Source organism: Gracilinanus agilis, chromosome 2, assembly GCF_016433145.1.
Source record: "Gracilinanus agilis isolate LMUSP501 chromosome 2, AgileGrace, whole genome shotgun sequence".
NCBI lineage: Eukaryota > Metazoa > Chordata > Mammalia > Didelphimorphia > Didelphidae > Gracilinanus > Gracilinanus agilis.
The window spans coordinates 466,459,872-466,483,816 of NC_058131.1; the positions used below are offsets into that span (position 1 = coordinate 466,459,872).

The 23,945-nt window shown below is 38.3% G+C and overlaps 1 protein-coding gene across 1 annotated transcript in view; it reads right to left on the reverse strand.

Annotated features, from left to right (window-relative positions):
- Positions 1–9,581: 9,581 nt before the first annotated feature.
- Positions 9,582–23,945, reverse strand: part of PRKCH (protein kinase C eta) — a 308,783-nt gene continuing 294,419 nt past the window's right edge. The window contains exons 13-14 of the mRNA XM_044664866.1: positions 14,320–14,463; positions 9,582–10,845 (exon numbers count right to left, since the gene is read on the reverse strand). Coding sequence (XP_044520801.1) covers positions 10,699–10,845; positions 14,320–14,463 — 291 coding nt within the window. The 3' untranslated portion in view covers positions 9,582–10,698. The remainder of the gene's footprint in view (positions 10,846–14,319; positions 14,464–23,945) is intronic.

A 23,945-nucleotide genomic window follows, 5' to 3' on the forward strand; every position in this document is an offset into this window, starting at 1 on the left:
CAGAGAGAGAGAGAGAGAGAGAGAGAGAGAGAAAGGAAAACCAGGCAAACATTTAACATTTTTGCAAAGTGTATTACAAACCTTATCTCAGTTAGTCAAACATGCATTCATCAATCCCAGTTCTTATTGCTGTTCAGTCATTTTTCAATCATACCTGACTCTTTATGACCCTTTTTGGGGTTTTCTTGGCAATGATCTTGGAGTTCTTTGCCATTTCCTTTTCTAGCTCATTTTACATATGATAAAACTAAGGCAAATAGGGTTGTTACTTGTCCAGGGTCTCATAGCTAATAAGTGCCCAAGACCAAATTTGAACTCAGGAAGAGGAATCTTCCTGACTCCAGATCCAGTTATCTATCCACTTTGCCACCTAGCTGCCCCAAATCCTACTATGTTCTAAGTATTCTTCCAGACACTGGGAATAGAAAGACAAACCATGAAACAGTTCTTGCTCTCAAGGAACTTGTGCCATATTGGAGGAGACAGCATGTACATACATACCTATGTAAAGGCTTTTGGAGGAACACTCTCAGCTGGGATTGGGGCAGAAAGATCTCATGAAGAGGTGTTTCAAGTTGAGCTTAAAGGAAAGTAGGGATTCTGGTTGATAGAGTGCACTGGAGCCAAAATATAAAAAGGCATGGAAATGGAGAGGATGTGATATTGTGTCATGTAAAACCAATTAGCTAGATGTAGAATATAAAGGAGAATAATGTGTGATATGGTTGCAATGACCGGGACCAGGTCAAGACCAGGTTGGGACAACCTAAAACTTAGAATAAGCCTGTGGAAGTAGTAGGTACTACAGATATTATTTGTATTTTATCTCCCAACACTTTTCCCACCACTCTGGAGGAGCAGAAGCACCTGTAGCCTCCTGGTCTCTAAGATACCCCTAAAAGACTGTGGACTTTACTAATCACCTGTCAACTCCTCCTTCCCCTATTGGTGCTAATGTTTCTCTTCCTAGCCCTATATTAATCAATTATTAGCCACATAGGAACTAACTGTCCCCAATGCCCATTCCAATTTTCTCATCCCTATCCTCTACCCATCTTATGTCTCACTCCAACTCTGACCGCCATTTCCACTGTGCCCTCTGGAGTTCCTGTTCCATTGTAAACAAACTTCCCTTGGTCCAGGACTTCTTGGTCAGAGTTCTCTAGTCTACTGACCCTCTGAGAGTTGGATGTATGCTGATAACATTGCATCTCCAGATATCCAATCCATCAATGGCTGTACCTTCTTTCACACCCCCTGTACCAACATCCTCTTTGCACCGTAACATGTCCTTTCAGATTCTCCCTTTACCTCCATCACTTAGCAACATTTCCTCCTTTGTGGTTCACTCATTCAAAATTTTCTACCCTATTTAAATGATTGCAGCTGAAGAATACATATCCCTAGGTCATATTCTCTCCTTTCTCATGGATTTAAAGCACCTGATTCACTGTCTTCTCTTCCTCCCAATTTATGCCCGTATACTAAGAGACATTAATATTTATTTAGATGTTTCTCAAACTCCCAATTCTTCAGTTTCCTTCCATTCAAACATTCCTTCACTCTTCTTCAGTGGTAAATAGGCTTGGCTACATTCTAGATCTTACTCACAATTAGTTACGTAAGTTTTTTTTTTCACCTTTTTTAATGTCATTGATGCCTTTTGGAGTCCAATGAAACTTATGGACCCACTTTTCAGAATACTGTCTTTTTTTAAAGTCATAAATGAAGGAAATGCTAAATTTCAGTTAGAGGTTAATAGACATAAAGATGTAATTTTTTTCTCCTATCCAAGCTCACAGATCCCTGAAAATGTATCCATAGACTGATTAGGGTCTGTGCACCCCAGGTGAAGAAGCCCTGCATTATAGATATTATCATTTCAGTTTTACAGATAAGGAAATTGAGCATAAGTGGAAGTTAAGATTGGCTTATGGTCACAGAGATACTAAGTATTAGAGGTAGGATTCACTCATTTTTTTCTGACTTAAAGTCCAGCATAGTATTCACTACACCACTTTGGCTCCTTTATCACCATCACCCTGATTCACCGTATTTATTTTATGGCAAGAAAATGGAAGGGTTGATTGGCTTGCATGTGCAACCCAATAACTCCATGAAAATCTCAAATTTGGGAATGCATTTGATTTTGTAAAGGGGGAAATTCAGAGAGAAAGATATTACTATTTCTAATTCAATTTGTTAAAAAAAAAAGAGTACATGTAGAAGATAACTAGACTAAGAAAAGGTGCAAAACACTAAGTTTTCCTCCTAAATCTTTTAATGTTGCTAGATTACATGACTGAAATAGGACACTGGTTCTAAGTAGAGGATAGAACTTAAATCAAGACAGCCATCTACCTACTTCAATAGTCAGGTAGTTCTCAATATGATAGATAGATAGATAGATAGATAGATAGATAGATAGATAGATAGATAGATAGATATCTGCAAGCCTGTAGGGGCTTTAAAATGTATTGATGCATATTGTACATGTGTTGCATATATTTTGACATACATGCCCAAATATTCATCCCCACAGGAGACCCCCTGCCCATAGTTTGCTTCCTGAAATGAGGAATTCCATGACTTTGACATTCTGGTGCTAACCATGGTCTTGGTATTTAACTGGAGTTTCTGTGCCTTTCCATACTGTCTACATTACTATAATCATCATGCACATTGTATTTTGACTTTGCTTTCTTCACTATATATCAATTCACACAAATATCTCTATGTTTCTCTAGGTGACATGGTAAGGAAGAATGCTGGATTTGTAGGAAGGTAGACCTGAGTTCAAATCTTGACTGACACACTTATTAGCTATGTGGACAAGTTACTTAACCTCTGCCAGCCTCAGTTTCCTTCTGCAAAATGTGGATAATAACAATACCTATTTCCCTGAGTCATTATGAGGTTAAAATGATATAACAGATGGAAAGTACTTTGCAAACCTCAAAGTGCTATTTTGTCGTTATTCAGTTGTTTCAGTTGCATCAGTTCTTTGAGATCTAATTAAAGGTTTTCTTTACAAAGATACTAGACTGATCTACTATTTCCTTCTCTAGCTCATTTTACAATGAGGAAACCGAGGCACACAGGGTTAAGTGACTTATCTGGGGTCACACAAAGTATGTGAGGACAGATTTGAACTCAGGAAGATGAGTCTTCCTGGCTTCAGTTCTGGCACTATCCACTGTACTGAAGTGCTATATCTAGATATTATTATTAAAATTATAATCCATTTCTTACATGTGATAATACTCTTTGGAATCATGATGATGTGTACCTGTTCTTTACACATTAATTAAACATTGTTATAATTTGTTCAGTCATTTTCCCAATCACCAAGCACATCTTTTGTTTCCAGCTTTTTTATTATCAGAAATAATGGTGCTGTAAACATATTATTTTAAACAGGTGGGTCTTTTCTTACCGTCAGTAACCTTCTTGGGGTTTGGTCTATGTAGCGGGATCTCAAATAGGTTGAAGTCTTAGGGTTATAAATCCTTAATAGCTCTGAAACAGCCAACTGTATTGTCAACAAAGGAGACAAATCCCAAATATGATAGTCCCCTGGGGTGTCTGATTATTCAGCAGTGTTTTTCAAGCTTCTGTGAACATTCTACCTGTGTGTCCCTTGAGGTTTTTGTCTTTAAAATCAGACAAGGACATCAAAACTGGCTAATGATCTCCCAAATTAGAAGAATGAAAAATCTACAGACACTATTTCCTTCCTAAACATTCCATTTTAGCTTTGGAAACTCAACATTTCTCTTAACCATTTTCCACTTCACTCCACTGCAATAACAACAAGAAATTCAGGGCAAATCTGCCCTAGGGCAGGGGACTAGACTAGACCCCTTCAAGTTTTCTTCAGGTCCAAGTCTTAAATCTCCAGATTTTAGCCTCATAATAGTCAGACCATCAGAAAGTGGGCAGGTAAAAGGTTCTCTCTCCTTTAGAAACTGCAGGAAGAAGGCAGAAAGGCATTTTTTTTGGAGCTAACAGGGAGAGGGTTGGCATCTGACTAATCACATGCCTCTTTCTGGAACTGAAATGCCCTGGGTGTGTAGATGAATGGTCTTTTCCCAAAGCTGAGCCAAAGCTGTTACAATGATACGTTTGTGTCCCAATTTTTCCTGCAGATCAAGTCTGAAAATTACCCAAACGCCACATTCCTGAGCATTCAAATGTATGAGGCAGCAGACACAACACTATTAATGTAGCCTTGATTTGCCTCTTGGAACTGGGAATTTACTCATGCTGTTTCTGCTCTTTCTATTTAAGAATATAACCCTAGAACAACCTTTAAATTCAGTCATAAGAACTAAACAAAATGGGTCCCACCTGACCAGGAGCCTTGGGGGAACCAACCGGCATATGAGGAAAGGGGCAAGGGTTGAAGAATTTGCCAAAAGTTCTTACATCAATGCTCCTCTCATTGGCCTTTGAAACCCAGCGCCCCTTGATTTGTTTGGCCCTAGAGTCATGTGGTTAGTTGGGATGCTGATCTAAGTTAGCAGGAAAGTGAAGGAAGATTGCCTTATTGCCTTCATTGGATTATCAGCTGAGAGAGAAGAGCTGGAACCCTTCTTTTTGTTTGTCTCTTATATGTGACAAAGATGCTTCCTTGAACCCTTCAAACTGCTCTTTGGGATGGATTTGAAACAGGAAGGCTAAAGATATCTCGTACAAAAGAGTTGTTTTTCAGAAATAAGGGACTGAAGAAATAAGGGCTGAAATAATCCCTAACCAACCCTTAGCTTTTCCTTCTCCTCCTCCTCTTCCTTTTTTTTTTTTTTTTTCTGAGATAATATAGATAGAACAGATATGATGGCAAATGAGAGTTTTGGTGGATTCTTGACGTGACCATAATTCACCAATGGAGGCTTACCTGTCCCACTCACCAAATGAGGTAACCTTGTTTCTTGTCAGGGCTGGAACTTGGGTTATCTAGGAAAATCTCTGAAATCTCCAAAAAAGTTTTTCCTGCTTCTCTTGGCAACTCTTTTTAGCATAGGAGTTCTCAACTTTTTTTTGTATGTGTTGGGACAGCAAGGTGGCACAAAGGGCTGGATCTGGACCTGACAGCCCAAGTTTAACCTCAGATTCTAGCTGTGTGAGGTTGGGCAAGTCATTTAATCTGTTTGCCTCAATTTCCTCATCTGTAAAACAGAGATCATAATCCCTATCTTGCAGGATCAAATGAGATAATAATTATAAAGTGCTTAGTACAGTACCTGACATACTGCAAGTGCTATATAAATGTTGTTATTATTATTGTGTCACAGATCCCTTTTGGTAATCATTTATGGGCCCTTTTTTTAGAGATGTTCTTAAATGTATAAAATAGAATATGTAGAATTAAAAAAAAAGCAATTAGTTTAAGATGGAGGTATCTAAATATTAAACAAGTTCATGAATTCCAGTTTAAGAACCCCTGATCCCAGGGTTCTAACGAGGGGAAGAGAATCCCTTTCTCCTGAGCATCAATCAACAAACATTTATGAAGCACCTCCTATCTTTTCAGCCTCCAGAGAGTCATAGCAGTAGCCTCAGATCTGGTAGAAGGGCCTTGCAGTCTGATAGATACTGCAAAAGTTAACTCCACATGTATTCACTGGAGGCTGTCAAACTTCAAGGCTGGGGATAGGTCTGGAAGATTCTCATAGGTATTCTCTATCTGATCAGAAAAGGGTAGCATTGGGGAAGAGAGGGAAATGATGGAAAAGCATCTGGAACTTTGGGGCCTGCCCACATGTAAATCCTTTTACTCGTCTACCAAAGCATGAACAACATAGTCATTATTTTCAGAGGAAACAATGGTCATTCTTACCCACAACATCGAAAGAATCTGATCATCTTGGTTGAGTAACTGGCCTTTAAAAAGGAGGTGACTTGGATGTGGATGGAAGGAAGAAAGAAAGAAAGAAAGAAGGAAGGAAGGATGGCTGGAAGGAAGGAAGGTTGGAAGGAAGGAAGGGAGGAAAAGAAAGGTACCAGGCATATTCTGATAGGACTGAAATGAATTAGGAAAGAAAAGAAAAGAATAGGCTGTACATATGTGTATTTGTGTGTGATAGAGGCAGAATGGAATCTATAGAACTGGTTTAAATTTAACAAAGGAAGAGAATATAATGGTCTGGTTAGAAAAGCTGACTTTGACCCTTATCAAACCTTAGTTCAATGGTGGGTGAGGATCACATGAGCTCTTTTTATTGGCAAAGTCTGTGGGCTTATCTAATCTTTATCCTCAGGCCTTGTAGAAATAGGTTACAGGGACCCAGTTTGAAGCAAAGCCAGAGGCAGTGAGAATTACTGTCTATTCTGTTTAAATCAATACTACCACATTAAACAATTGGGTGTGAATCAAAAGCTGGAAATAAATATGACACAAAGCTTTTTTACAGGGAACAGTCAAAGCCAAGCACTCTGCTGGAATATATTCAAAGCAGCTTGCATTCAGTTAAATTAAAAAATGATAAAGGGGTGGGGTTCTTGGCCACTTAGCTAAATTACTCTAAATGCAGCTTACAAAGCAGGCTACATGTTTTTTCTTGTTTGTGTCTCATTTGTCAAAAGGTGGGGAGTGGGACTGATTGGTGTGGTGGTGGTGGCTAAGCATAGTGATAATCGCCAGTACTTACATTTATAGAGTACTTTAGCATTTACAAAGTGCTTTCCTAACAACAAGATTTGCTGTGATAATACCATTTTAAAGATGGAGAAATTAAGATCCAGGGAGCTTAAGTGATTTGCTTGACCACTGAGTCAGGATTTGAATCTGGGTTTCGTGGCTCCATTTCTAGTGATCTTTCCCTTAAAACTACAGTATGATGTGGAGTCTTCTCCATTTGAGAAAGGTAAAGGGCCTGGAAAATATCATAACTTATAATTTCTTCAAGCCCCTCCCAAGCACAATCTGATCTTCACGAGGCTCTTTACTTCCTTTTCAGAAGTTCATGCACTGACTGCATCCACTCACACAAGGTTTAGTTTCTTTCAGATGCTAGAAATTCCAGGGTTTTCACATACAAACAAGATCTCATACAGTATCTAAAAATAGGAGCTAACAAACAAAGCTTTGTCTTGCTGCTGCTTTTATTTTTCCTCTAATGTTTGAGACTCTTTGTGATGTTCTAAAACATCTTAGCTGGTCTTAAGGTATTCAATCTGAAGACACAAACCATTGCTTTGTAACTATTCTAACAATTCTACTACATTGTGTAGGCTAGTTAGCCAGTAATGAAATGAATTCGAAGATGGAGAAGGAAGGGAGAAAAAGTGGTAGGAGAGAAAGAAAAGATTATGCAGGGTGTTGTTAAATTCCATGGCTGAAATGGCCCTGGGTGAGTAATCACTGCAATTTCATCATGAAAGTACTGTTAACTAGGGTCAGGGAATCTGGCCAGCTGTGGCTGACTCAGCATCTCTTGACTGGCCGGGTCATAGTAAGACATCTCTTAATCCAGTCCTAGGCTGTTGCTGCTGGTTAGGCTTAGTCTGATCATTCTAACTTGGGAAACAAGATAGATCATGGAGAAATGATTACAAGTAAATGACCTTTCCATAGAAAAGGAGAATCAACAGTTTCCTCTTCCTTCTTATTCCACAAATAAAAGATGTTGCTTCCCTTCCTTCTCTAAAAGCATGAAAAAAACCAATCAATTTTGTTAAAACAAAACAAGTGGTTTGTTCCCTTGTTAACTCATCCCAGAAGACAACTTTACAAGGATAATTGGAGGTTGGCTCCAGAATTAGAAAAGACCTTTGATTCCTGAAATTTTATGGATGTGTAGACCCAAATATCAAGCCCGGGAAGTTCCATATATATTACCAGAGTCATCAACTCACAGTGGATAAATCAATGGATGTTGAGTCATGAAGATGTGAGTTCAGAGCCTTTCTCAGACACTTAATAGTGCAGTCTTCTTATATCAACTTGACATTATTGATTACTTATGGATCCATGAGCATTCAATTTCATTATCTGCACAGAGTTTAGAGGCCTAGCTTTGAACTACCTTAAAAAAAGCAAACCAAAATTCTATGCTTGGGATTCCACAAGGCTGTATTTTTCCTTTTTTGTGCTGGATAGGCTTCATTCTTAAGCTTCAAGAGGGGTTGACAAGAACGATCAGTTCTTGAAGGATATACCAGTAGATTTAAGTGCTGATACTTCCCACCAAGCTACAAATGTTTTTGTGTATGGGCCTGCCAATGCCCATCATTTGAAGAACAACTGATGTGAGTATAGACAGGTTTATCATCAGCTTGCCCATTAGATGATGAATCTCTTCAACCACAATATAGGATATCATCTACCAAGGCATGGAGAGGTTAATGTGGGGATAGTCACACATCAACAAAATCCTATGATGATAGAGGCATTGAAAGAAGTCCAGGATAGTACAGGGCAATAGAAAAAAACATTTTACTAGGCTTTAGAAGACTTTAATTCTTATCCAGTTCCTATCATTTTTTAGTCACATGACCCATAAGCTTCTCTATAAGGAAAGAGCATGTCTTTATTAAAACTGTAATAGGTTATCATTCCCTTAACCCCACAAAAAAAGATCTATAACTTAAAAAAGAATTTAAATTGATGACTAAAATAGAAGTGGAGGCCATCTGGAACAACAAATGCAAATTCTTTCTTTTGGATTTCTCATTGCTGTGTGATATTAGGGTGGTCAAGGACTGAGCCTAGAGGATAAAACTTGATGATGACAGGGTTGGGACTTTCACTGCTATAGGAACTCTCAGATGAGTACATTTCTTACACTGATTACTTCTTACCATTGCAGAAACTCTTTGTTTCTCTTAGAAGGTTGGTTTAGTTTCTTAGAGACTCTCTCAAGTCTTAGAGAACTTCCTGGAACACAGGACCCAGCATGAAGCAGAGTGAGACTTACTCAGGGTCCCACATCCAGTATATCTCAGAGGCAGGACTGGATCTCAGGTATTCTCAGCCTTAAGGTGGGTGGGGTCTGAGAATGAAAGATGGAAGAGATGGAAGGCATCTCAGAGGACATGTAGAAAACTGCCCTTTATTCCTCTCCCCAAACTTATCGAAGCCAGAGAAATTAAGTGATTTGTTTAATGTCACACAAATATTAGGTATTAACTGAATTAAATTAATTATATAATTATGTGTCATATATAATTATAATTTAATGCATTACATTTTAAATTCTTCATCAGAATTGGAATTTGAACCTAGGTCTATGAACTACAATGTGTTCTAATAAAGGGCTTATTGAATGAATGAACCTTGGTTTCCTTATTTGTTAAATGAGGCTACAGCACAAGCATCTTAGGAACTCAATAAATATTTGGGAAGGAGCATCCATATTGCTTAACTCACAGGATATTTGTGGGATTGAATTGAAAGAATGGGAATGATTAGACAACATGCATTTTAAATCTTCTAAACTCTACCTGTATATAAGGTATAATTATTATTCTAGCCTGCCAGGAAACTCATTTCCCAGCTTCATTAAGCGTGAGAAGGGCAATGACCAGGGCTTGATTCCATTTCAGAATAGTGAGAAAAGATCCAAGTTTAACAGACATTGTCCTCACAAATAGTTCCAGCATCTCTTTATTTAAACTGTAATGGCCTATTTAGTCTGAATGCACATCTCAAATTGAAACTATAATTTAAATAAACAACAAAAGTATACTACTAGCACTAACAGTACAGGTTGGGCCATTGCACACATAATCCACCCTCACTCGTGGACACAAACACGTTTTTACAGCCAGCTAAGTAGACGTACAAGTAAGCGGGAGCCTAAGGCCTAATTTCTTTGTTTGCATGCACCTGCCAATGCCGAGCTCCCTTCCTTACTCCTTGCCCTATTCTGAAGAGAGCCCAATCCTTCCAGGGGCAAACAGTGGGCATGCAAACAAAGGTGGATTCAGGATAAAGATGCATCATTCATTTAAAGGCATTTCACAGAATGCAGACAAAAATCTCATATTTCACAAATAGAACAATTAATAGAACCTTGTCTTCGCTAGTACAGTAATGAGGGTGAAGTGTTTGTTTCCTCTTTGTTGCTTCATTGGGTTTTTGCTTTTATTTGCTATACTTCGGCACGGGAAAGTATTTTACATGGTAGCTCTGTAGTCAGAAAGAAAGCCATTTAGTCCCTTGGAAGAGAAGAGCATCAAATTCTTCATCAGCAGGTAAGAGCCTTTTTGTTATTTCTCCCTGAATTTTCCCAAGTTGCCACCTGGTGCTGGTTCCATTGGTCTGAAATGCAGGCAGTGCCAGGTTGTTTTGCCACTGCTATATCAATGTAAAATGTCTGTTTGGCTCAGAAATGCTAAGATACTCAGCTCATACTCTCTGTAGGTCTTGCTCCTTCCTTTAAAAAAATTTTTTTTTATTGCTTATTCCCCCCAGATCCCAAATATCCTTGGGCACTCTATTCCTGAGCCCAATTCTTCAGCGCTTAGTCTGATTTCTGCATCATCTGTTTAAACGAGTACCACAGTCATTCCAGTGCTATATAGATTTGACCTCATAGACAGTGTTACACACATTCCTCGGTGTCCTTTTTCTTCTTCTGTACATTCTTCACATTAAGGTAATATTGTTGTTATAAAATAAGGCTATGGCTAAATATTTCTTAAGAAGGGAATTCCTAGAAAAATCTGTCATCTTTTACATCTTTTCTCTTAAGGCTATGATTGCAATTCCGGAGAAACATAGGAAAAGTTTCTAAATTCTTCCTGGTTAATCATAGGAAGATGTCCCTCATCAATCGGAGTTAAAACTGGCTCCTCTCTTATAAAGTCAGGATCAAAATTACTGACATCTTCTCGGGATTTCTGTGAAACAAAAAGAGAACAGAGATGAGATTTTACAAACCTGAGACTTGAATCATCTTGTATGTCTGGGCACATCCCAGAAATTTCAGAGGATGACGTTACAGTTCTTATTTGACAATTTTATTATTAGACTAGCACATAATTAGGATTAATAATAAGAATACTTTTCAGCATTGCTACAGAACATTTCATTTTCAATACTTCCAAATCCATTAAGTTACTAATCCCAAGAAAATCTGGCTGAGTAGGCCAGTATTTGGCACTGAGGTTAAGAAAGTTGAGCATAGTCACAAAGATCAAATCTTTCAACCCTGTGCTTAATTCTTCTTCTTCTTCTTTTTAATCTTCCCTTCTATCTTAGAATCAATATGGTGTATTAGTTCCAAGGCAGAAGAGCCATAAGGGATAGGCAATGGGGGGTTAAGCTTCCCTCTCCCTCACCCTGCCAGCTGCTGAGCTTTCCACAAGTTTCACAGCTGCATCTCTGAGAGTTTTACTCTAGATGGCTATGCATGGGGCACCGAGGATAGTGTCAACAGAGTTATCAGTAAGAGAGCACACTTTCCCAGATACTAGTGCCCAAGTTCTCTAGTTTAAAATGTGATTTCTCTCATTTAAAAAGCCAGAGTCCAGGGTCACACAGTTAGGAAGTATCTGAGGCAAGATTTGAACCCAGGACCTTCCATCTCTAGGCTTGGCTCTTAATCCACTGAGCTATCCACCACCCTCCAACCTTTGCTTAATTCTTAAACCTCTAAATTATTTCTTTAAAACAAGCAACAATAATGAATGCCTGTATGAACATAAGGAGAGGGACTTTGTTTTTAAAACTGTGCAACTCTCAAAGGGCTATAAAAGAATGCCTGCCCTTTGATCCAGCCATACCATTGTTGGGTTTGTACCCCAAAGAGATCATAGATAAACAGACTTTTACGAAAATATTTATAGCTGTGCTTTTTGTGGTGGCAAAAAACTGGAAATGAGGGTATGCCCTTCAATTGGGGAATGGCTGAACAAATTGTGGTATATGCTGGTGATGGAATACTATTGTGCTCAAAGGAATAATAAACTGGAGGAATTCCATGTGAACTGGAAAGACCTCCAGGAATTGATGCAGAGCGAAAGGAGCAGAGACAGAAGAACATTGTACACAGAGACCAATACACTGTGGTAAAACAGAATGTAATGGACTTCTGTACCAGCAGCAATGCAATGACCCAGGACAATTCTGAGGGATTTATGGAAAAGAACGCTACCCACATTCAGAGGAAGAACTACAGGAGAGGAAACACAGAAGAAAAGCAACTGCTTGAACACATGGGTTGAAGCAGACATGATTGGGGATGCAGACTTGAAACTACCACACCAATGCAACTATCAACAATATGGAAATAGGTTTTGGTCAATGACACATGTTAAAACCAGTGGAAATGCGCATCGGCTATGGAGGGGGGAATTTGAGGGTTGAAGGGGAAAGTAAGAACATGAATCATGTAACCATGTTAACTTTTCTAAAAAATAAAAATTATTAAATGTTAAAAAAATAAAAAATAAAATAAAGTTAACCGAATCTGAAAAAGAAAACAAAACTGTGCAACTCTGTTTAGGACAGCAAAGATACAAAAAAGGAAATTAATTAATGTTAATTGTAGAAAGGCTTCATTGTAAGGCTAATAAGGGTAGGAAATAATTACCTGCAGTCTTATTAATTGGCCAGACAAATTATGCCATATCCTGATCTCTGTGTAATCATGATTATAGTTTATAGTCATCTGAAGCTTAACTGTGTACATGTGCAGACCTGTGATTTCACAGATGTAAGGAACTCCCAGGGAGGAAATTTCTCTACCAGTATAGCTAATAATACTAGGTACTACGCATTGTGTTAAGTAAGTCCTTTATAAATATTATCTCACTTGACCCCCATAATAATCCTGGGTGGTAGGTACTATTATTCCCATTTTACAGATGATGAAAGAGGCACAGAGAGGGTAAGTGACTTTCCTAGGGCCACAAATTTTAGGTGTCAATGGATGGATTTGAATCCAGGTCTTCTTGACTCTAGCTCCCAGATCAGCACCGTCAACTCTCATGGGAGTTGTCTAGAGCATGAGAAGGGTTAAATGACTTTCTCAAAGTCATACAGACAGGTATGTGTCAGAGACAAGATTTGAACACAGGACATTCTGAATCTGAGCCTGGCTCTCTACTCACTCTACCATGGTGTTACACACACATTTTAGGAGCCTTCTTGGCAGGCTCTTCACAGTAAATAGAAAAGAAGATATTGAGCTTTTCTTTGCCTGTAGCACATCAAGCAACTAGAAATGAAATGTAAAAGTGAAATTTGGGAGATGCCATCTAAAAGTATATATATTTTTTCTATGGACATGTGGGGACCTTAAAAACTACATTTCCCATGATTCCTCATGGTAGACAGGAAGTGGGAGGATGTAAGAAAAAGAAATATATACTCCTGTAGTGCCTTTGAACTTCCTCTCTTCTAGCTACTTGAGCTACATGGAGGTAACAATTATGGCTAGGCGGCAATTTTGAATTCTTACAAGAGCATGGTCTAATGACTTTATCTGTCAGCATGGCTTTAATTAAAATATTAATTTATAGTATTATATCAGCCTTTATCATTTTTTATCGTAATAGAAACTAGCTGAATATGTTATATATTTGGAAAGATTTCAAACAATCTACACAGAGGTGGTGCAAGAGTTTTGGATACCGTTGTGTATATGAGGATAAAAATGCTACCATCTTTTTTTCTCCCTTGTTTTCCAGTCCCCCCAGCCTCAGCTCTGTCTTATGCCTTGCTTCCCTCTCCCTCACCCTTCCAGCTGCTGAGCTTTCCACAAGTTTAACAGTTGCATCTCTGAGAGTTTCACCCCAGAGGGCTATGCATGGGGCACCAAGGATAGTTCCAATAGAGTTGTCAATATTGAGCACTTTCCCAGATACTAGTGCCTGAGTTCTCTAGTTTAAAATGTGATCTCTCTCATTTAAAAAGCCAGAGTCCAGTTGAAGATAACAAAATTGAATTTTTTTTTCTATTTTCAACAGAGACTTTAGAATGCTACAGAGCCTTCAGTTGTTCAGAAACATAAGGGAATTCTAATACCAAGACAAAACTATTCATTCTCCAAACCATAGAAACCTTTGGGATATATGTGAGTTTTGGATCTGGGAGAACTGCAAGACAAGCAGAACTCAAGGAGATTTGAGTTTGAGTAGCATGAAGAACACGGAAAAGGCAAAAAGAAAGCATGTATAAACCATAAAGCCTGAATGACTTGGACATTTGAAGTCACCAAGCAATAGAACAGTAGCTTCAAGTGTTATGTTTGGTTACCCTGCAAAGGGTGAGCTAGACCAGAGCATTTTACTCGTGTGATTTCTCCAGGATGTTTTGAGACTTAATTAATGGACAAAGAGAGTCTTTTCTTATATCCCTTGGACACTTACGATTCTGGGTCTGAAGGGTGGTTCTAGTTGGCGTTGGTTCAGCTGGACCCAGTCAATTTCTTTAAAGAATGGATGTCTCAAGATGGTATGCTCACCACCCTGAGTCACACTTCCCAACCGCATGTTGGGGTTCTTGGTCATGAACTAAAACAGAGAGAGAGAGAAAGAGAGAGAGAGGGAGAGGAGGTCAGTTTATATACATTCAGTGTGTAATAAGACAGAAATATTTGGCAATGACAGAAAGCTCTATCGGAATCTTTCTGGTGGTTCTTATTTAGCTGGTTGCATTTTCCATCTGCATTATACACTGGACTAGAACAAAGATGTATATTCATAGTCCTCGCCATTTCCATTTCAGGTGGTAACTAAAAGAAAGTTGGAGTGTCCAGTTCTCAATTCTGTAAACATTTTTTTCCTTTCTAAGAAGAGAAACTCTTTATAAAGATTGTCTTTCTCTCACATTGTTGCTCCAGATGGGAAGTCTCATTTGGGATAGAACTCCTTTTTGGAATCATTAGCTACTCTTCTGAGAAAAGTGAAATACTTACTTTTCTTTTTCCTACTGTGATGTAATCAAACAGGTCTCTGTTTTGTGTAGAACAAGTCAGTGGTAAAAAACTTGAAAAAAAACCCAGACCATTTTGGATGTCAGGAAGGCCAAGTTGTGCCCCCTGTCCCTTTAAAAGAAAGATACTATAGTTGTAGGTGGAACACTTTTTTTAAGATACTCTCCATTTGGAATTCTGGATTTAATGACCCTGAAATCAGTTATTATAAAGATAAAAAAAGCAAAGGGAACATTCCTACATATTTTAAGCACTAAGTGGTTTTGCATTTGTAAGTTCGATATCAAGCAAGCCCTTGTAATCATAGTCAGAAATGGATCTTGGGCATCCTTCCCCAGAACAGAACTCCTAGGGTGTATTGAACTGAATTCCATTTCACAAAATGGCCCACAAAGACATGTGCTTATTTCCCAACCAACCTAGTCCAGGATCATTGATTTTTCATGTGAGAAATATGATTTTTCAAATATAAAGTGACTAAAGCAAGAATTTATAATTGTTTTTCCCCCTTTGAATGCAAAGGAAAATCCTTTCAGATAAATTACTTTAAAAAAACCAAACAACAGAAATGTTCCTTAAAACAGGACAAATTCCTCTCTTCCTATTTAATTTGTGATTACAAAACAGAATTTATTCCATGTTTAGAGAAATTGTTCCTGACTGAACTAAGCCATGGCTGAAAGTTCAGAAAACATTTTTACATGACAACTTGCATAAAATCTGCATCATATTGCTTACTGTCTCATAGATAGAGGAGAGGAGGGAAGGTAATAGGGAGGGAGAGAATTTGGAGCTCAAAATTAAAAAAAATTTGAAATGAATATTAAAATTTTCTTTACATGTAACTGGGGAAAATAAAATATTATTAAAAAAGAAAATTCCTTTAATTGATAAGCATTTACTAAGGCCCTACTATGTGCTAGATATCATGCTACGATGAAGAGATACCAAGTGTGGAGAGTGCCATAGTGGATGTCTAAAGTTGTAAAGTATCTTGCTTTGCTTTCACTGGAAAATGATAATATTTCAGGGTGAGAGGGAGTATGGGAGAGACTTCAAAAATCTCTAAGCAAATCTGAAAGTAAGAACCTTTGAAAGAATGTTAGAAACTTTCAAAGAGATCACGGAAAAAGTTATTGATTGGATTGAATGGTTTCTCCCTCCCAGGGACAAGAAAAAAAAAGTAATGGGTGGAGGTACATTAAAAATGGGACTAAAAATAAAATGCCACGATTATGAATCACATGATATTCTGATTGGGATATTCAAACACTCATCAAGTAATCGAACTCTAGATAAACATAGATTTAGGAAATAAAGCCCTTAGAGTCAAATTCAGTCTACCAGGAGCTCTGACTACATACTGGTTTGAGTTTTATGAAAGCAAGTTCATGCTTGTCTCATCAGAGAAGGAGGGAAAGACAATCCTTATAAAATGGAAAAGTAAAATAAAAACTAGGTGGAAAAAATCCAGGAGGTCTTTTCTTTCCTCAGAAAGCACACCTGGATAAAATTCCCAGTAGAACAGCTTTCATTTCTGAAGCTCACTAACAAAGAACAATGCAGAGACTTGGCATATGGGGAAAGGAAACACTCCCAGATGACTTATTTGAACTTCTTGGGTCTGCCAGTTAGGGCTGGTAATTATGCAGGAAGAGAGTGCCCTGGGAGAATTTGGGCACCATTTGTTCTTTGGGTACCACTTGTTCTTTCTTTCTTTCAGGGGGCATGTAAGAACATTATACTCTTATATATTCCAGAGTGACCACAAGTTCCTATTTTTGAAAGGCTATCTTTTTCTCTCTTCCTTCTTTTCCATTCCCCACCATTTGTCTTTTTTTTTTTTTTTTTGATGTGGGGGAGAGGTATTAAATACTCTAAGGATACAGGTGGGAGTAGTTTCTAGGTAGAGATTCTAGGAATGGCTGGCCACTGCTGCTACTTCTTCCCTAGAAAGGTAGTGAGACTCTACTGTAAATATGAATAACATGGAAATAGGTTTTGAACAGTGATATATGTATCACCCAGTGGAACTGCTTGTCAGCTTCCGGGGGGAGGAAAGAGCAGGGTGGGGATCATGAATCCTGTAACCATGGAAAAATATTCTAAAAAAAATGTTTTTAATTAAAAAAAAAAAAGATCATACCCTTGGGGGAAAAAAAGCTCTCCACCCCCACCCCAGTTTGTAGTTTGCCTTTTGATCTTCACTACATAGATTTTTGTGAAAAAAAATTTTAATTTAATATATTCAAAGTCATGTATTTTATATCTTGCAAAGTTCTCTATATCTTGTTTTCATCTAAATTCTTCCCTTATCCATAGGTCTGAGAAATGAACTATTTTTTGCTCTCCTTTAAAAAAAAAAAAGAAAGAAAGGTAGTGAGAGTTCTAGGTAGCTTAGTTCTAAAGATAGCAAGCAAATATGTCATTCAACCATTCAGTTGTGTCCAACTCTTTGAGCCCCCATGGACAATATAGCATGACAATACTGGCCATGGGGTTTTCTTGGCTAAGATGCTAGGAAGATTTGCTATTTCTTTCTCCAGGGGTTTAAGTGACTTGCCCAGGGACACACAACTAATCTTTTGAGGATGAAGTTTTGGCTAGTGCTCTGTGGGAAAACATGGGGCATCTCTCTTGTGTTTCAGGGAGACACAGAATAAGTATTTGCTAGATGAATACTTTTTTCCCTTTTTGCTTTCTAAACCCTCATCTTCAGTCTTAGAATTGATACTATATATTGGTTCCCAGGCAGAGGAATGGTAAGAACTAGGCAATGGAGGTTAAGTGACTTGCCTAGGGTCACACAGCTATGAAGTACTTGAGGTCACATTTGAACCCAGAACTTTCCATTTCTAGGCTTGATTCTATCCATTGAGCTGCCCCATGTATATTTTTCCTCAGCGTTCTGAGAAGTTCTTCTGGGTGAGCAATACACAGGCATAGACAATGGCACAGACACAGACACACAGACACACACACATGATTTTAAATCTGAAGCAGTCACTTTTAGATCTGATCTTAGGAACTGTATCTTCCTTTGCATCCCTAGTACTTGGTACTATATCTGCACATCGTATACTTCTGATAATTTTTTTGACTGATTGATTATTACCATGGCCCTTAAAAAATTTTTTTTAAGGCAAATATTTTCCTGTGGTTCAAATCAATTCCAACTCTTCATTCATCCATTAATCAAATTTCAATTCAAAAACATTTATTTAAGTACATGCTGCACATAAAACATTTTGCTAAGTTCTTGGGGAAATTACTTACAACTTGGTCTCTGATCTCAAATGTTTATTGACTGCCAAATAAGTACATGGTATAATGGCAAGAATATTTGATTCGAAATCAGGAAACCTGGATTCAAAGGCACCTTGCTTCATGTGTGACCTTGGGTAAGTCACTTAACTGAATGAACCAGGCAAGAAAAAAAAAAGAAAGGTGGAGACAACATGCAAATAACTCTGCACAAATAAGATATATAGAGGACAAATTAGAGATAATCATCAGAGGGAAAGCTTTGGCATTAAGGGGGATCAGGAAAAGGCTTCTTGAAGAGGGATTTAAGCTAAAATTTGAAGGAAGCCAGGGGAAGTCAAGAGATAGGGGTGAAGAAAGAGAATTTTAGACATGGGAGTCAGCCAGTGAAAATTCAGCATTTTGTGGGAGGAAGACACAGGTCAGTGTCACTGGACTATAAAATGGGTAGAGAGGAGTGAGATATAAGGAGACTGAAAAGGTAGGGCAGGACCAGGTTATGAGGGGCTTTACAAGCCAACCAGTAGATTTTACAGTTTATCCTGTTGGCAGTAAGGGGCTGTGGGTCTCCATTTATTTATCTGGAAAGTGGAGGGGGTGGGTTGAACCAGATGGCTTCTAGGATCCCTTTCAGACCTAAATCTAGGAATCTGTGATCTTATGATTTCTATCTGGATGGAACTTTTTGGAAAGGTCAATCTCTTCATTTCAAATGAAAAATGGAGGCCCAGAGAGGTGTGAGGAATTGTCTAAAGTCAGGTAGATGGCAAGTAAGCCACCACCACTATGGGGTGATAACAAAATGTTTAAGACTTAAGTCCTGATCCTTAAAAATTCACAATTTAGTTAGGGGATAAAAATTTCAATACATTAAAACAAATATTTGTGGTACAATTTTTAAAGAACAAGATCTGTGTGAAAAGGATAGCTGGGGGCAGCTTGGTGGCTCAGTAGATAGAAAGCTAGGTCTAGAGACAGAAGTTCTGGGTTCAAATCTGGCCTCATACATTTCCTAGCTGTGTGACCCTAGGCAAGTCACTTCACCCACACTGCCTAGCCTTTATTGCTCTCTTCTGCCTTGGAGTTGATAGGAAGGAAGGAAGGAAGGAAGGAAGGAAGGAAGAAAGGAAGGAAGGAAAGAAGGAAGGAAGGAAGGAAGGAAGGAAGGAAGAAATAAAAAGAAAAGAAAGAAAGAAGAAGAAAGAAGAGAAAGGAAGGAAGAAAAAAGAAAGGGATAGCTATAGGAAATAAGGAATGATCATTTATGACTAGAGGGCTCAGACTTCCTAGAAATGCTGGCATTTGAATTGAATCAGAATAGATAAGTTTTGATTGGCAGATCTTAGGGGGAAGAATACATTCTATGAGGAGGGAACTTTATGGCAGTTTATGGAATATAGAAAGAAAAGGACAGAATATTTTCAATGAACTGCAAGAGTTTGGTTTGTCTGAAACCTAGTGCATCAAATAGTAAATACATTAATCTGGGAAGGTTGACTGGGGCCAGATAGACATTGAATGTCATAGGAAGGACTCTCAATTTTACTCAGTTGACAGGGCAGTGACACACAGAGTGGTGCTTTATACCGAGGCAGCACTTTGAAGTGGAAAGAACACCAGATTCAGTCAGAAGACTTTGGTTCTAGTTGCATGTCTGCTACTAATTAACATAAGTAAATTATTTAATTTCTCTGGACTCCAGTTTACTTATTTGTAAAATGAGGAATCATAGGCTTGAGAACTGGAAAGGTCCTTAGAGGTCATCTAGTCCAAACTCCTCATTTTAGAGGAGAAAGTGAGGCTCAAAGTAGGAAGAAGGGAAGAGAAAGTATCTTGCCCAAGGTCACATAGGTAATTAGTAAGCAGAATGGAAACTTAAACCCATGTCTTCTCATTCTAGATACTATTCTTTCCAACCTTAAATTTCTATGATTCCTCCAAGATCATTCTGGATAGCACAATGGATAATATATTGGACCTAGAGTCAGGAAGACCTGAGTTCAAACCAAGTCTCAGACACTCACTACCTCCCTGGGTAAGTCATGTAATTTCTATCTCACTTTCCTCATCTGTAAAATAGGGATAATAATAGACCTACTTCCCAAGGTTGTTCTGAATCTAAAAGTAGATAATATATGCAAACTTTAAAAGTACCATATTAAAACAAGCTAACTAGTAGCAACAGCAAAATCATCCATCAATATAAGATGGTTCAAACAGGAAGAGAATGGAAACTGGGAACCCATTGCAAGTGTCGGGAGTCCTGGACTTAGAACCAGGAAGACTGAGCTTCTAATTTGTCCCTGGCTCATTATAACTAGTGACTACGGGAAAGTTACAACTTTTTTCCTAAATTTCAAATATATTGATTATAAAATACAGATAGTAATGCTTACAATTCTTGACTTAGATGGTTTTCATGAAACTCAAATGAGATAATAGAAAACATTTTGCAAATCTTAAATTACTATTCAAATATTATCATCACAATTAATAGTAATAAAATGAATACAGAGGAGGGGGCAATTGTGAGATGTTATTGGTAAGACTTGTTAATGGGCTAAAAGGAGAGTAGAAGATGAGTTTAATATTTCATTCTGGGAGATTGGTAGGATGATGGCAAATTAACAAAAACAAGGTAGTTGGGAATAGGTTTTGAGAAGATGATGTGTTTGATTTGGGGACACTTTGAATTTGGAATGTTGAGATCATAGTAAGTGTAGCTGTTCATTAGGTAGTTGATGCAGCTTGGGAGGTCAAGAGAAATGCTAGAATTAGAGATATAAATTTGGGAGATACCTGCATAGAATTGATAAAGTCCTGGGAATGAATGGAATTGCCAAAAGAAGGCAAAATAGAAAGGCTTGGGAATAACTCTATTTAGGGGCAAGAGAAGGAGAAATTAGTCCAAGAGATCAAAAGCCTTTAGATGTCATCTAATCCAAGCCCATCAGTTTAAAGACAAGGAAACTGATCTCTGAGTGAACTGACCTGCCTAAAATCACAAAGATAGTAAGCAATAGAAATCAAGATTGAGGTGGAAGCAGTTGGAGATTTAGAAGTTGAAAGTAGGAGGAAATTCTGGATAGTATATTGTCACAGAAGGCAAAGAAAAGAATTTCTAGGGGGAAGGGTGGTCAGCAGAGCCAAATATTGTAGGCCTGAGATCAGGAAGGATGAAGATTGATATAATGTCTTTGGATTTATTGACTAGGAGATTATTGTTTACTCATAGAGCAATGTTTCAATATAGTGGGGCCAGAAGTTTAGTTGCAAGGCGCTGAATGAATGGGTATTAAGGAAAAGGATGTGGCAGAAAGTAGACTACTTTATACATACTTACCACTAAGAAGAAGAAGGAAGTGAAATAGTTGCTTGAAGAGATAAAAGAGTCAAGAAAAAGGTTTTCTTTATGGCTTTTGTTTTTAGATTTGGGGAACCTTTAGCATGTTTATTTATAAGTAGAGGTAAAGCAATAAGCAGAGAAGGAGATCGAAAATGCTAGAGAGCAAAGGATAATTAATAAAATAAAGTCCTAAAGGAGCAATGAAAGTCAAGGACAGAGACAGAGATTAACCTTGTGAAGGGGAGGGACACTTTATATAGCAACATATATTATTAAACACCTACTTGTGCAAGGCTTTGTGGGTAATACAAAGATGAGTAAGGTACAGTTCCTTCTCCCAAAGAATTTATGATCTAGGAAGATTTATGGTGGAGGAATGGGGCAGGATTAGGGGATGTAGTTATAGAATAAGAGAAGTATACAATACAAGTGGTGCAAGATAGAATATGATGTATTACAAGGGAGGTACAGACAATACTACCCATTGTAAACAGTACTGAACCACTGCTGGGGGTTGAAGGTAAGGATGAGGATTAGGGAACACTGCATGGAGGAACTGGCATTTGATCAGGGCACTGAAGGAGCCACTGACAAATTTTGAATGGGGGGAAGTCGAAAGAAAGAAGGTTAGGCAATTTGCTGAGAGTGAGGCAGGAAGTTTAGGACTGGAGGTTGGAAAAGAGTAGAAGATTTGAAATATGGGCTGTGGGGAGAGCTACAAGTGAATCAACTAGATGAATCATGGAGCAGGTCTATAGATGTAGGTGAAGTCAGCTAAAATGAATTTGTGATAGACATTTTCTTCAGGAATACTTTTGCTTCACGTCAGGGGCAGAGATAGGAGAAGGCAGGATTTACCTGAACTCAGAGATAGGAGAAAGTAGGTATGGTGGAAGGTTAATGGGGTAAATGGATGAAGGGTACCAGCTAAATACCTTTGAAATGGATAATCATGAGAACTAGGGAGAATAGTCAAAGTAAAGGACTGAAGGACAGGGAAAATGAGGAGGGCTTAAAACTAGGATGTCTCATCTCTTTTCCTCCTGGTATAGAATAACATCCCCTACAAAAAGAGGCTGAGTGACTATTTGTCTGACATATTATAGTAGCAATTTATTTTCTGTATAGGTTGGATTAGAGGCCTGCTGAGAACTAAAATTCTGTATATAGTTTGCATACAGTTGTTTATATGTTGTCCTTCTAATGGACTGGAAGCTTCTTGAGAACAGGGATTGTCTTTTTACCTTTCTTTGCATCTCTAGAACTTAGCACAGTGCCTGTCACATGATTAAGTGTTTAGTGAATGTTTAAAGCAGCTAAAGTTCACAGGTTTTCCAGGCAGTTATAACAATAATTCAGTTGAATTCAATTCAATTCAGTTCAATGGGACACAAAGCAATGGAATGCATTTTTTTTAACATTTATTAATATACATTTTTAACATGGTTGCCTGGTTCATACTCCTCTTATCCCCTTCACCCCCCCTCCCCGCACTCCCCCCACCCATGGCCGATGCGCATTTCCACTAGTTTTGTCATGTGTCCTTGATCAAGACCAATTTCCAAATTGTTGATAGTTGCATTGGTGTGGTAGTTTCGAGTCCACACCCTCAATCATGTCCACCCCGACCCATGCGTTCAGGCAGTTGTTTTTCTTATATGTTTCCTCTCCTGCAGTCCTTCCTCTAAATGTGGGTAGCATCTTTACCATAAATCCCTCAGAATTGTCCTGGGTCATTGTATTGCTGCTGGTACAGAGGTCCATTACATTCAATTTTACCACAGTATATCAGTCTCTGTGTATAGAGTTCTTCTGGCTCTGCTCCTTTCGCTCTGCATCAGTTCCCGGAGGTCTCTCCAGTTCGCCTGGAACTCCTCCAGTTTATTATTCCTTTTAGCACAATAGTATTCCATCACCCGCATATACCACAGTTTGTTCAGCCATTCCCCAATTGAAGGACATACCCTCCTTTTCCAATTTGTTGCCACCACAAAAAGCGTAGCTATAAATATTTTTATACATGTCTTTTTCTCTATGATCTCTTTGGGGTACAAACCCAGCAATGGTGTGGCTGGATCAAAGGGCAGGCAGTCTTTTAGAGCCCTCTGGGCATAGTTCCAAATTGCTATCCAGAATGTTTGGATCAATTTACAACTCTACCAGCAGTGCATTAATGTCCCAATTTTGTCACATCCCCTCCAACATTTATTACACTCCCCTGCTGTCATTTTAGCCAATCTGCTAGGTGTGAGGTAGTACCTCAGAGTTTTTTGATTTGCATGTCTCTAATTATTAGAGACTTAGAACACTTTCTCATGTGCTAATTGATAGTTTTGATTTCTTTATCTGAAAATTGCTTATTCATGTCCCTTGCCCATTTATTGATTGGGGAATGGCTTGATTTTTTTGTACAATTGATTTAGCTCCTTGTATATTTGAGTAATTAGACC